At 36.4% G+C, this 15,896-nt stretch overlaps 1 protein-coding gene across 1 annotated transcript; it reads left to right on the top strand.

Moving 5' to 3' along the window:
* Positions 1-634: 634 nt before the first annotated feature.
* On the top strand, positions 635-10,720 carry LOC117435589 (transmembrane protein 236-like). The gene is made up of 4 exons (XM_034058902.2): positions 635-1,708; positions 2,218-2,290; positions 5,752-5,890; positions 6,583-10,720. The coding sequence occupies exons 1-4, from the start codon at positions 1,434-1,436 to the stop codon at positions 7,188-7,190; spliced, it is 1,095 nt and encodes a 364-aa protein (XP_033914793.1). The 5' UTR covers positions 635-1,433; the 3' UTR covers positions 7,191-10,720.
* Positions 10,721-15,896: the final 5,176 nt, after the last annotated feature.

The raw sequence follows: 15,896 nt of genomic DNA, 5'->3' as shown, positions 1-15,896 counted from the left end.
CATCAATCACCAATCTGTGGTTGTCCCTAAAAATAAGTGGTTAAGATGGTAAGTGGGAAGTTAGAAACCGAAACAAGGAACAGCAATACCTGAGGATAAACAATGCTTTGCGAAAATTATATATATTTTTAACACCCTCTGAAAAGGCGTTTCATGAACTGCAAATGTGACTGAATTAATCAAATGGGCTTTAAAAAAAACCCCAAAAAAACAAAAAAAAACAGTACTTCAAAAAAAGATCCTTTTTTGAACATGTACCGGTAACACATATGAAATGTTTTAACTGAGGAACCCTACTAAAACATCACAGTAAAAAACAGAACACCTTTAATAGATCTTTACCTGAAATGTAGCATCCCCTTTTAGCTAATGCATACAAATGCAACTAAGAACGTGTTAACAGGATCCTACTTCGAATGTATTGGGAAATACTCAGAACTCCTCTCAAGTAGGTAGTGATAATCTTATCAACACACTACTTGTTTATATCTTAGTGATGTAAAAATTGAGATAATCAAAACCTGTCTATATGCCTTTTTTAGGTAATGTATCTGTGTTTCTGTTTTTTCTGGTTACATGTTTTGGATAACATTTATAATATTAAATACTTTTTTTTTTTTTTTTTTTTTTTTTTTTACCTCTACAACACTTGCATCCCTCACTGTGCTCCAAGAAGCCATGCCTTCACTTGATGAACATTGTGTGTAATATGGATACTAAGGAGCTGGCTTTTATTTGTAGTATTTTATAGCACTGAGGAATCTAGTTTTTAATTGCCTCCTGTTTTTTTTGTGTGTTTTTTTTTTTTTTAAAGGAAACATTTTTACAGTAATGTTACAAAACTGAAAAACAAACAACTCCAGAGTGCTAAATAACCTTGAACGATGCTATTGAGTAGCTGGCTTTTAGGTTTCTAAATGTTTACGCCTAAATGTTAACTCCAAAAATAGTCAATCGATATTTTCACATGCTTGTTGTTGCACAATTTTAGGTGAAAAATTGAGTTATACTGTAGCTATTGTAAAACAAAGGACCTTGTGGTTACTTTAAATGTAATACAAAAAGGTTTTGTTAAAACGCAACGTATTTCTGTTTTATTCGAATGATTGAAGTACTCTACATGTGTTTTTGATTCCCCCATTAATGTTTTCTATTTTTGCGCATATATTGTTTTGATTCCAAGGTCTATTAAATTACACATTAAAAGTCAGCGCTGTCATTACTTAGCAATGATATAAAATACCAAAAGGCCACTCAGATGTACAAAACATCGTCACTAGGGTAATAAAGGTATACAATGCCTAATGCAGTGTAAGCACTCAGCGTACAGAGTCCAGGACTGGTCTGGCATAGTGGAAAATGCTAGCTAACTCGAACAATAGTTAAAGGCCTGCGCTCTGGGACTGTATCATAAACTAAACTGACTTTAAAGAATGGCATCAGGGAAGAAATTCAAATGTGCCTTGTTTGAAATCCTGCAGTTTTCAGCCCTGTGCATCCCTGTTTTCATAATCATTCACAGGTTCGCCTCCATTGTCAAGCAGGTTAAGAAGGCACAAGGGCAAAATGACGGGGATGCAAACACTGCCTACTGGCTTGTTGTGGCTTCCTCTATTGCTTATGTCACATTTGTGGCCTTGATTATTTGGGTTCCTATGAAATACATGATAGCCAAAAAAAGGAAGTTTTTCACTGAAAGGAAGAAGTGGTAAGTAATTTCTCTTCTTGTTTCTTATTTCCAATGACATTTTTTGATCTTTTTTTAAATGCTGTAAATACACATTTTTAAATCTTTTAATTTAAGATTGAAAACTGCTTGAAGAATTGTGGGTTTTCCATGGGAAGTTATTCAAGGTAACAGTTCTTCCTCTATGACAGGCGCATGTGTCCTATGCTGTTACCTCCTACAGTATGTTCTGTTTACATATACTGTATGCTTGTATACACATTTGTCCTACTAAAGAGTATATGCTAGATTCTCATAGCACTTTACACCATAACTAGAACTAAACAACTCAGACATCTGATTTAGGGATGTGTGAAGTTCTTTCTTATTCGTTTTAGAACTGAATAGGTGTTTTTCCTTTCAGAAACATTTTGCAGTAAATTTGGCTCGATCACCACCTTTTTTTTCAGTGAGAAAATGAACTGCATTATTCATTAAGTCCTAAAATCCGATACATGTTAAATTAATTGTCTGCAAACTTTGTGTTTTAGGAGACCAATCCTTCTGGTGTATATGATTCTCTCAACATTGCCCTGCTTTGCATTCCTAATAGCCAGCACGGAGGTAATGTACAGTACCAGTCTGTGATTCTAGTCGTTTTCAGTTACTTTACAACTAGAATTCCTTTTGGAAGAGTCATCTTTACCTCCACTATTACAAAGTCATGTCACATCTAATTCAAATTAGGGTCTGCTTTTTAAAATAGACAATTTTCAAACCCATTACTTTATGCATATAACCAGAAAAAAGCAAGAAAGGCAACAACAATATCGGGAACCTAAAGAAATCATTTACTGTATGAAATGACTCATCTAAAGCACAGCACATCTGGTGACATAAATCCCTCCCGGTTCCAAGTGCATTAGCATACAACAAGTCCTGGAAAGACGGGAAACAATTTAAAACTGCAGGCTGTAAATCTATTGTGATAAGACATGTGATAAGCCACAGCTCCACCAGATTGAATAAACTACTTATTTTTAGTGTTGGGGGTAATTCCGGGATAACCACAGATACTGCAGTTGATTGATGCAATCTAGGGTGATTTCTCAGTTCTGTAAAATGTTTTAAAAAAAATCCAGCTGTGACTTATCCCAGTGGTTGATCATATCAACCCCTTAGTGCTGAAAGCTGAGGTTACTAAGGCAAACTAATTATATATATATATATATATATATATATATATATATATTGTAAACGATTGCACCTCACTCGGGTTCGTTGCCCCTTTAAAAACACGACCCAGCACAACAGAAGTGGATTTTTAAAGCGCATTTGCGCTAATTTTTAATAAACACAAAATCAAACAAATACAAAATCAAAATAAACACCTAACTCCTCTTGGAGCACTAACTCAACTTTCAGGAACACACTGTCTAACACGGGACAGCTAAGCTGTTTTCCCATCCTTACAAAAACACAAGTTTGACACCGCACTTACTTTTTTTTAACTCTGGCTACTCTGGGGCAGAGCACCTCTTCTGCCTCCTTCTACTCAGCAGCCCCGAGTAAACTGACTATTCCTCTTAAATACCCTGCACCTGGTTCCCATTCTTAATTACTGCCCAGGTGCAGGGGATAATTAAACAATAAAACAGTTAAACTAAACAAAACAATTAAATTAAACAAAAGCAAAACAATCAAACAAAAAAGGTGCATTCTCTCGCAGGGAGGTTTTAACCCCCTCCCTGCTGTCTCACATTCCCGCTACTGTTACAATATATATATATATATATATATATATATATATATATATATATATATATATATATATATATACATACATACATACATACATACATACATACATACATACATACATACATACATACATACATACATACATTATATATATATAATCGTCTATTGGCATAACCATTAAAAAAAAAAAAAAAAAAAAAAAAGATGTGTTCACCTGTGCTGCATTTCATGTCAGTCCATTATAAAGGTCAGATGGAGTTTAGTGGTCTGTTGAACATATCCAGGCATGGAACACTGAACTATTTATTTATATACATAGAAAGGACAACCTTAATGGTGAAGACATACTGTACAGGACTTTACAAGGAATATGTGTCTCTTTACCGGGGACATCATCCAGTACAAATGCAAGGCTGAGGAGTATAAAGGTTACTTTAGCAAGAAACATGGAGGCTCTGGGATGAATACCAGTACTGGTCTTCAGGTGGACCACTGGGGGGTCTTTCTGGATCTTTCTCTAATGAATGTGGTGGTGCATGGATGTTTCTTTTTTATTGTGGACTTGTTTGTATCAGTATAGACAGCTTCTAACAAAATAACTTAATTATATGAAGAGCGGTAGATTAATCTGTGTAATGATAATATAAACACCTTATAATGTGTTCTGATGCTTTGACGGATTCTGCACCGCTGCGGGTGACATGAGGTTAAAAACTGTCTTACTGCCTCTGCAAGCATCCCTGAGCCTTTAGTGCAGTGGTGCAGATGCTCACCTGCAATGTGCCCAGGCTTTACGTCACATGACTGGTCCATTTGCTGTTCAAATGGCATCCCTGCGGTGTATTCTGCCCTGTACAAAAGCTGTATCTCCCAATGGGAAATAGAGACGATGTACTTGGACTGAGGGATGGTTGATGTTTCCGAAGGAAGTGACACCTCGATGGGACATTCAGCTTCCTCAAGGAAATTAGATGCAGCAGTCCTTGAGGAATGGTCACTAATTCCTGCAGAACAATGTAAATCTGTGATTCAATATAGTTTTCTAACAGTAGGACAGATTTTGTTTTTACAGTGCAATTCCTGTCAGAAAACTCAGAGTATGTAGCCTTATCTGTAACTGGCAGGAAAGTTGTCTTTCCACAAACATCTGTACTGTTAAGGTTTATGTTTGGGTTATACATTCAATTACAGTATACAGAAAAAATGACTTTTTTACTTATTTCCTTTTGTACCTTGCCTTACCTATTTACAATGTGTGCGCTGGTAATAATTGTTCCACATTTTGCTGCTCCATGCTGAGAGATTTTGTTCTCTGTTTCTCGAAGTGTCTGCCATCTTGCTTGCAGGCCTTGGAAAAGGGTACACAACAACAGGTCGGCAATGATCATGAATATTCATAAGATATCTCCTGTGTAACATCCATAATGTGGTGTCTCCATTCCTTTTTCTTTTACACTGCAACACAATATAACCGACTGAATTGGGACTTATTGAAGCCTGCCCAGTAGTTATGTTATTCAGGTTGCTGCTTCCTCCATTAAGGGGGACGTAGTTTATAAACATTTAACAAGTTGCTTACTAAAATATTAACAAATGTAATTTTTTTGTTCATCGTTAGTTATCTACTTACAACCTAATATAAAAGGCCAGCAAAAACTGTTCAGCAAACCACGTGGATTGGGGTTCAATTCCAGTAACTGTAGCAATAAGGTTTTATTATATTATACCTGTTTTATTAGTTTATTAACAGGTTATTCATTCTGAAAGGGCATGCCATCTCCATATATAAATGCTTACAGATCAATGATTTACACAGCAAAAAACTGCATTGCCGTGAATTGTGGACAGTTTGAGCACTTGAAGTAACAGTACTGAAGACCCTTTTTGAATCATACTGTATGTTTACTGTTAACAGTTAATAAACTTAAAGTCTTTATATGATCATGCACACTAGAAGAGTTGTTGATCATAACATTTTTTTTAAATCTGCTAGCTTGTTACTACTATACAGCCACATCTTATGAATATCACAGGATGATCTGCCTTTTTGTACCTGTAGTTTATCCTTTCCCATGTTCTTCAGAAACATGCAATGTTGTGTCCTTACAATACTTTAAGTACAAAGATTATACTTCAGGCTTCATTTTTTTTTTTTTTGTTGTGTATTTTTGATGAGTGCGCACAATCCGTTATGAATCTCTTTTTAGAAGAATGCATTTTGAGGTTCTTTAGGTTCTGCATTGAAACATAATGAAACCTATACATTGTGCAACCATTTTCTGTCAGGGCTTTCAACTTTTTGATGTACTGTATGTTTTTTACAGGTGCAGGTAAACAGTAACTTGGAGCTTCATCTGTACGATACCCTCACTGATCTCCCTGTCTCTCTGGTTATGTTCTCCCTCATTTGCGTAGATGTAATTGATAGACTTCGGAAATGTCGTCTTACAGGGCAAATGCAAGGCAAGTTAAGTGTGGTGACCTGTCTGATATAATTGTGTATTTTTCCGCATGACAAATTATATGAATGTATTATAGTAATGATATAGGGAAAAAAAATCTTCCACTGCACTAACATCCCGACTCCTAGATCGGCATTAAGCTTACCAGCATGCTTCAAACTCAGTCTTAACCCACCCTATTGTATCTCCCTGGCGACAAATCCAAAGCAACCCCTTTGACAAACAAAGAAACACACTCTCAATTAAGCAGGTGCCCCTCCCAAACTGAAAGAGTCATTTTAATTTATTTTTGACATTTTATCTTTTTAAAAATATATATTTTTACTAATCGTTATAAGTGGTTATGTTCATGTGGTAATGTTGCTCTGATATTAAGCTATCACTTAACATACAGTAGAGAGAGTAGATGAAAGGTCACATTGTCACATGATCTGAATGGAATGAAGAAGTCTGTTTAAGTAGGCTATTAGGATTCTCCAGGTAAGCATAAAGCAGGCTCAGAGGCCTGTAAAGACAGATACAGAGATAATAACTATAGAACCAACCAGAATTATAAACCATATTATATAAGGGAAATGTAACAAAAACAAAGAATATTTTTCAGAATTCAATAGCTATGTAAGTATGTTTTCACTTTTTTTTAAATAGTCAAAACAGTGACCCTATTGTTGTTATTATTTCTTTTAGCTACAGAGGCTGAAAGGGATGCTGGGATTCATAGTCCTGTTCTGACACATCTGGAGCAAGTTCCAACTGTATCTGGGCAGATCGATGAAAATGAAAACGAAAATCATGGAGCTACAAGATTAAAAGCCAATGGATCTGTGCCAGGGATAACAGCACCGGAGAATTGGGAAAACCGTTACAGCTCCCGCACAGCAAGCTCCAGTTACTACACAACACAGTACACACCTTCTGGGCGTCTGAAATTTCTGTCCACAAATGATGCAAGGGCAGAAATGTTTGTTGATTGTTTTGTGTTCTGGTTTGATACCATAGAGCTCGTGAGAGTTGCTGGTCTTCCCCAGGTTTTCAGGTCGGGATGGGTTTTTCCAATATATATCTTTAGCTATATTTCTCTATTGAGGTTGATTGTGAAACCCAAAAATCCCATTCGGAGTTCCTTGGGAGTGTTTGTGCAAGATATTCCCTTCCTCTTCCTCCGAATAGGATTGATTACAGTATTTGGATACGTCACTCCTCTGATCTACCTTTTTAAAAATATTTTGGTATTTTTGGCTTTCGTTTATTTTAACTTTGTGACAAAGCTTAAGCTGTTCAACACTGAGCGAATGTTCTAATGACAAGGGAGTTACAATATCACCGCTGGTAATTTCATAATTTTATGTCAATGTTTTTATTTTTATAGCATTGTAAGTTTTGCATTTATACTATGGAGGGGAAAAAGGTAGAACGTTTTTATTTTCTTGTGTTGTATAGGGATATTGATTTTAGCTTCTAGTGATAAGGTCTCATTTCGGTTATTAAGGAATGAGGACTTTTTTTAGACAGCCACATTTTGAAATTCTATGCCATTAGCTTTGTCACATATTCATCAGTAAGTGTTAAGAATTAATTTGTAACAAAGAAAAGTTTTCTTTTCTTGAGAGGTTTTCATTTTGGTTCTCTTACTAGGCCTCGTACACACACAGCCTAAATGCGGTTGCAAGTTCACCTTTTACTCTTAATACGGTTTAAGTACACACACAGTTTGGTTCCAAAAGGCAGCGACAACCGCACTAGTTAATCCCGTGGCGAGTTCGGTTATCAATTCAGTTAGGTTAGTTAATGCGTAGCAGCTGTGTGTGTGCATTAAAACTGCACTAAAACAACCGCAGTAGGTGCTCGTGGATTTCTGCGCAAGTAATTATGTCATAGTTTATCAGACATTTCCGTGTGGTAAACATGGCTACCGAGCACTGAGTCATTTGGTCCAAAGAGACCAAAAAATGAATAAATGTTTGGTCTGAGAAAGGGATCCAGGCTAAATTGGATGGCAGCAAACAAAATTAATTTAGCAGTGCATTTATAAATGTATTTAGCAGTGCAGAAAAAGCAAAACAGCATCTCCGCTGGCTTTGCAGAAAAGAGCATAGCTGTGCTTGACGAGCTCTCGATCAATTACGTACTGTACTTTCTTCCAAAAGCATAAACAGAAACACAGCCTCCATGCTGCCGCCACACAAACCTAACAAATGTTGTGTAATTATTATTATTATTATTATTATTATTATTATTATTATTATTATTATTATTTATTTCTTAGCAGACGCCCTTATCCAGGGCGACTTACAATCGTAAGCAAATACAATTCAAGTATCACAGTACTAGTAATAATACAATTAAGAGCAAGATAAAAGTCCGAGTTCAGTTGTTAGTTTAAACAGGGAGTGCACTCACTTCAGTAATGAAAGGCGTGTGTGAACAACACACAACCACAGCGAGTGCAATTTGTTAGTACGGTTGTCACGCCAACCGCAGTAACTGACTTAAAAATAAATATTGCTCTGAAAATGGTTGACTACTGTGGCAAAGTGGCTGATTGTGTACAGGTGCAGGAGTGATGCAGTGTGCAATGCAATGAACAAACAGAGAATTGTAATCCAGTGGGGTTTTTAATGATTATAATCCTGGTCTGGTGACCAAACAATAACTCCAGGCAATACACAACAATGTGTACTGCACTGGAATAAATCAACGGGTTACAGTCCCAAATAATAAATACACGTATCTCTCCCACAATGTACAAACACGGTCACCAGTCCTGGGTGCGTGCTATAGTGCTTGTGGTGGGTGATACAGTTTATTTCGTGACAGTGGTGAAGTGCTTACGGCTTTGTGCTGGCCCAAGGCGACAGCTCAGGAGACGTGTTAGCCATCTAGTGATTTACAAAACAAAAGACAATTACTGACAACGACAAACAAACAAAAACACTCACAAATACTTTTTCGTTTAGGGTTTCTCTCGGTCCTTCCAGTTTCTCTCTTTTTTTAAACCAAGCGAAGGAGCAGATTGCGATTCTCCGTCCCCTTTTTATGCTATCACGCATGACCCCTTGGTAAACGGGTGCAGCGGTCTCTACTATCTGCAGCTGCTATGTTGTTTCCCTTCCGGGTCAATACGTTCCTGCAACGGAGTCTCGCCGTCTTCCAGACTGACCAACTTCCCAGCCCGGGGAAAGAACTGTCAGGCCAGCCCGTCCAAAGAACTCTACTTTCGCTGCTTAGTGCCCTCACAGGTCGGGAAGGAGATTTACAACCAAAACTCATTGTATTTCTGTCACACTACTGTACATATTTTCTCACATGCTTTTGCTATTAGAAACTTTGGTGTAACAATTGTGACATCGCCTTTTGTTTTAAAGGTATGTGTTAAAAATCCTAATGACTGTTCCTATAGATTTTTTCTTTTTTTGATCAAGCCTGAGACCAGCTATGACCAAAATAAACACCTTACTGTGAACAAAAAAACTCATTTATTTTGGCACAATAATCTCCATTATTGGGGAAATGTTTTGAGCTGGGGTTTTGCTGTCCATGAGAACGTGACTGTGGGTCCTTTACTCAAAGATGTATATGCTTACAGTGCAGGACACAGAATGGATTTTGTTTTTTAAAAAACATGTTTTAAACACATAATAATAAATGAAAAAAAAACAGTAATGCAATATTAAAGTGTGGAAATTAAAAAAAAATTAAAACTTTCATGTGTCAATTACAATCTTCACAACGTTTGCCTGAGTTTACCACAATGTACTGTATGTAAAGTCATTTTAAATACAATAAAGCAGTTGTTTTTCACAAGAACAATGCATTATTTTTCAAGTATCAACCAGAAAATATGCTGCAACAAAACAGTCATTATAACATGTGTTTTACATCCCCACGTTAAAGCTTTCAGTCACTGGACTGGGTTACATGTACAAACAAAATGACATCAACCTATTCTCAGTAATGGCAGCCCTCACCTGATGAATCGGACGCTGATCATTATCTGTTAATAATGCCACATTAGGCATGTCATTGGCATTCTGTTAACTGCAGACCTTCATAGTGTACAGTGGGTTTCTGTAAAAAGATGTCAGTTTAATTTCAAACACATTGGCAATATCAGCACATGAGGTGCAGCAGTGTGGAGCAGTGGTTAGGGCTCTGGACTTCAGTCCCAGGTGGGGGACACTGCTGCTGTACCCTTGAGCAAGGTACTTTACCTAGATTGCTCCAGTAAAAACCCAACTGTATAAATGAGTAATTGTATGTAAAAAATAATGTAATTGTACGTAAAAATAATGTGATATCTTGTAACAATTGTAAGTCGCCCTGGATAAGAGTGTCTGCTAAGAAATAAATAATAATAATGAAGCACACCTATAAATAGCCACTACTCCATTGGAACAGATGCACAATCTTTTTTTTTGGCTATACATTTTATCTACATGTATGTTTATCCAATATTTCTTTTCATGCCTGTGGCAGGGAAGGGCCCTGCTTGTAAATAGTGTGGTTTGTCTATTGCTGGTGCTGGTTGTCAGGGATGGGGTTAATTCCTATCCCTGCCAAATACATGTGAGAATGTGGTTGGAGCCTTAATTGAATGATTAATGGTTACTGGTATTTAAGGAGGGGAAAATCCCTGTGGATTAAACTGTGTGTGATTCTGTGGTAGTCAGTGAAGGCGAATGCCAGGCCTGACAGCACTGTTTATTATTGTTTTATTTTTGCCCTTGAACCAGTTACTTTGTTCCTGTGTTTTTGTTGATGGTGTTTGTGACTTGTTCTGTTTGACTTTTTTATTTTGCTCTGTGAGCAGTGTTTTGATTTATTTATTGTTTGAATAAAAACGTGCACCAGGGCTTTCAACCCTGCATGTACCTGCCTCTGTGTCAGCTTCCTGGTCTGGGAACGTCACCACAAAGCAGTCCTGTCACAATACTGTATTAAATCTGGTACCATTCTACCGCTCTACCTCTAACATTCAACATGAATCGTCCTTGATAAAACCCAGGACGAACCTTATATATGACAGTTTATTGTGCACAGAATCAAAGTCTGATAAAGAATGTGACCCATGCACAGCAAACTCTCTCCCTTGCAGTCGTAGCTCAGGCTCAGCCCTGCTCACAGGCTCTTGTTCCTGACTGTCTTATCTTAGCCTGTCTTGCACAAATAATTTCATGCCACTCACTGCCAAGTCCTCACAAACACCCCTGTATATGTTTATCAAAACGAGCTATGAACTATAAAAGCATATTCTCTGGGTTTGGATGATGTGGAGCGATTACTCTTTTTTTTTAATTTAAACAAATGGATGCAGACAGATATGCAGCTTTATAGAAGCACATCACCACATGAACAACCTCTGTTCACTTCCCTTAACAAATCCTGAGTTTTGAACAAGAGGCTATTTAATTAACTTTATGAACAAGTTGCTGATCAAACAGCTAATTCATTGTGTAGCAGCTTAATTTTAAAGAGCCAGTATCACATCCATATAAGTTATAACAATGACTGTAAGATGTGTTGGACGTTGCTGTGCTATTTCCTATCTTCTTGGATTTCTTGAAATAGCTTTCAGTGCTTTTTCAGTGTTGGGAACTGCTTCTGGCAACTCTGATCTATCCTTGAAGCTTGGTGGTATGTTTACATCAGTCCCGGATTTACCGTCATCATTCTTCCCGGCACGGTGCACCATGATGAAAGTCTCCTAACTCAAGAGTTCACCCAAGTTACACTTCTATAGACAGTACTACTCAGGTTGCTAGGGTATGGTCAGGCTGGCATCACATGCAGCATTGTCATCTGGGATGAATGAACTCGCCGGTCTACTCGCTGGCACATACAATTATATTTGTTAATCAAACTAAAGGATAGTATCAGAATTCTTTGTTTGCATTTTTTCTGGATCACTTGATTTTTCTTTTCGGAACCAGTGTTTGGTAACACATTAGAATGCTTTTTAGCTGTCATGATGTGAAATAGGGAACATAGGGTTTGTTGTGTTCCCTCTCCACTCTGAGAAGTTCCTTGAAGTTCCCATTATAATGATACTTTTAGATTTCATGATGTGAATCAGGGAACTGTAAATTTGGTGTGGTGTCTCACCACTCAGAGAAGTTCCTTGAAGTACAGTAGTGGAAAATTTAAAAACTTGTTATATTTAGCATTTTAAGCAATTTTAAAGGAAAATGACATACCTAGAAGTCACTTATTGATTAGTCTTTTCTACATTGTCTTGTGCAGATTTATCCTGCTCTTTTTGTGAAGCCCATTCTGCTTCCTTACCTCACCCCTCTTTTAACCTATCTACAGTATTCAAACGTATGGTATGTTGTGATGGTTTAGGGGTACACCAGCAGGTGGAGGTATTGACTTTTTATGCCCTGTAGTTTTGGTTTAAGTTAGTCAATCCAGACCAATGTATGGAAATTAGCAATGGTAATTGTCCAAAATGTATGAAATTTGCATTTTTGGGCAAGTTAGATCCAGGAATATATTTATATATATGTTATTTTCTCCAGAAATAAAGCTTTTTGTGACAAAATATATCTATGTGAATGGTAAGGTAATGAGGTGTATACAGCTAATTGGTGGGTTAGTAATAGGGATTACTACAGTATAAGCAGTGTGTTTGTTATTTAAATCTATGTGAATGGCACATAACGAGATCCAAACAGCTGAATTTGCCCGAAATATACAGCATGCTTAACTCAGTGGGAATGGCAAACGGTATTTGTCCAATATAAACGGCTGCCCGCAATAACCCTGGACAGTGTAAGCGGTGAATACTGTAGTAACATATCCTCATCGCAACAAGAGCCACATAGTTGCAAGTCTTTGACTAGAATGGAAGATTTATACCTTCTTTTATGTCATGGTACAGATGTGTTTTAGTTATTAGAGAATTAAAAGTCTTGGGACTTGTAATACTCTCTGTCTTGATTACATTTCTTCTTGCAAAGCGTGTCCAGTAAGAATAGATCATGGGAAATGGGCAGCGCTGCTTGGCTAGCTTTTGTATTGTAAGGCGCTAAATAAATATTACATGAATATTACCTGAACCAGCAATCCTGTAGGCAGTGTCTGCGTGGTTATACACAACCAGGTTGTTGTCTAGTCCAAGTCTACATGTGCACCTACATACTGTAACACTATCTCAGTCCTTGTAAGACAAATGTGATCCTTTGTTACCTGAAAGCAGTAGCTGCCTAAGTTGTTACAATGAGAGTTCTGAAACAGACACATGACATAAGAGTATGCTCTCTTTAGAAATCCAGCTTGATTGCTTTCTTTGTAAGCTGTCTATAATATATATATATATATATATATATATATATATATATATATATATATATATATATATATATATATATATATATAAAGCACACCAACTAAAAAAAAAACAGGTGTGTAAACATCCTTAAAAAATCACCAACAACTTAAGCCAACATATTGTGTAAGATTCCAAAAGTATTAGTTTTTTTCATTTCCAGATTTAAAACAGAACTCTGTTGGTCATATTCAGTAAACCACTTCTTTCGTAACTGAAGCAGGAAATACTTTGCTGAATAGTAAATTCAAAGATTTATGTGAGGAGTTTTTGACCTGTGATGCCAGTACATAAAACAAATCCATCATGCAGTGTCTTCTCTTTGTACTGATTGTTTTGTGTTTTGTTTTTTTTTGCTCTATCCGTTCCAGACACATATCCCAGCAGGAAAACCTACTCAACAGTAGAGTGCTGAGCAAACAATCTTGTGCTCTGTGTTGTTCTAGGAAAATAGGTTCTCTGAAACTATTTTATCTATTATCCAGCTGGCCTCATGTTGACAAGTTTTATTTATTTTCTGAACTTTGACATTGTTTTATCCAATGCTATATAAATGCACTGGCCAAGCAACACCCATTCAAAAATGCACACAAATGCAAAATAATGTTGTCATGATATTATATATATATATAATGTATTTATTTATTTATTTATTTATTTAATTAAAAAGCCAATTTACAGGTCCTTCCTTGGTCATAAATATTTTTGGTGAAAATTAGGGAGGGGGTGATGACAAGAATGAGTGTTAATACACTTTTTAAACATCAAAATGTCACACTTTTTGCAGACTTCCATTTGTTTTTCCCAGACTTGTGTTTTAGTTTCTACTAGTTTATTTTTAAGTTATCCACATAGGTGGGCAGCCGCAGAGCATTATAGCTTTTTGATCCAGAGCAGAAGTTGCACCTGGTTTTCTAACAGTATTTGTCAGAATCTGGAGGTGCATATCTAGCAAGAGATAATGCAGGTATGCAAAAGAGAAGGAAGATACAATCTAAGAAATGCCCAATATTTGAGAACCATGTTGCATTATTTACAAAGAGAATATAAAAAGTTGTATACTGCAAGTATACTTGTGCCAAAATAGGATAGTATAATGGTACCAATAGGATACTAAAACCAGACCATTTTGACACAAGTATACTTGCAGTGTATTACTTTTTTGTAAGGGATGATATTGGATTTAATCCAAACTTCTTTATATCCTCTGTTATTAAATGTTGAACACTATGGGAGGTGAAAAATAACAAAAATGAAAAAACAAATGTGCACGCATTATATATTAAAATATGCAAGTGTAGTATATTAAACATACAAGTAAAATACTAAATGCAGTACACCCTCGCTATAACAACCCTGTTTGGGTCGAAAGCCTTTTGTTTGATATAGTAAAAGGACAATCCAAAACGAACAATATAAGCGGCTGGAGTAAGTTAAGGAAGTCACCTTGGATAAAGGCATTAGCTAAATTATTGATAATATTAGTAGTGTTTTTATTCTTTTTTATTACAGTATTTGTCACTACTACCACTAATAATAATAATAATAATAATAATAATAATAATAATAATAATAATAATAATAATAATAATAATAATAATAATAAGAGCAATGAGATTGTGAATAAAAGTAGAATTTACAGTACCTATTTGTGGCATGCTGCATCCAGTATTCTGGCTATATCCTATTCGTTTATACACACCATAGGGGCTACAGAAAGCATTCCTGGATAGGATTGCTTGAGTTGTCAGGACGTTGTCAGGGGTGTTACATGGGGCAATCCTTGTGGGATTTGGTCTCAAGCAATATAGTTGCTTCTAGTAAATTGCCTAGACAGTTGCCGCCAGAGCTGCTGACCCGCTTTCGAAATCAATTATTATTAATAATAAAAAATAATCGCTGAATTATTTTCATTCTCCTGTGAAACTAGTAAAATTCCAGACTTTTTCAAGACTTTCATAATGGAGACATGGTTTTTCAAGCATTTTCAAGCCCTGGGAATCAGTTTGGCATTTTCCCATACTTTTTCCAGACTTCCAGACTAGCGTATGCACCCTGTAATACTTAATGACTTTGAGTAAATGTGTTAATAATAAATATGCACCAATTTTGAGTCAAATTTGGGGAGTGGCAACTATAAAAGAAAACAGATACACATAAGCGACTACATGCAAGGCGGAATAAATACCGTAGAAAGCAGTTCTATCAGTGGTAATAAAAGCTATGCTTGTGGGGAACGTTGTTGCCATGAGACCAGAATACTGTGCACGTTATGGAATAGTAGTCTAGAAACTAGAGTCATTGCAATCTACATCCTGTACTCTGTGCTGACAATCCCTGATTGTGGGACAAATGATAAATCTGTTTTTTAATATTTCAATGTTGATGTCATTTTATTTTACATTTCAAAATAAGTAGTTTGATAAATGTCAAGAGAGAAACATAGTTAAATAGATGCTGGGAGTAGATTGGGAGGCAGGGGTGTCTTGTCTCCCTTTGATGCAAATCAATACTGGCTGATTCGATTAATGCTCAAGCTTGACTCCACAGTAACGTGGATTTTAAATAGAAAGCTACTTATGACCCATCCTTGATGTTTGAATCTGAGTTAGCTGTTTTGAAACCTAATATTTGTGCTTTCAATGTCATCTTAGCAGCATTGCAGATACCTGAAATCCTA

This window comes from Acipenser ruthenus, chromosome 3, assembly GCF_902713425.1.
Source record: "Acipenser ruthenus chromosome 3, fAciRut3.2 maternal haplotype, whole genome shotgun sequence".
In the NCBI taxonomy this organism is placed as follows: Eukaryota; Metazoa; Chordata; class Actinopteri; order Acipenseriformes; family Acipenseridae; genus Acipenser; species Acipenser ruthenus.
This window is presented reverse-complemented; position numbering and strand designations above follow the sequence as displayed.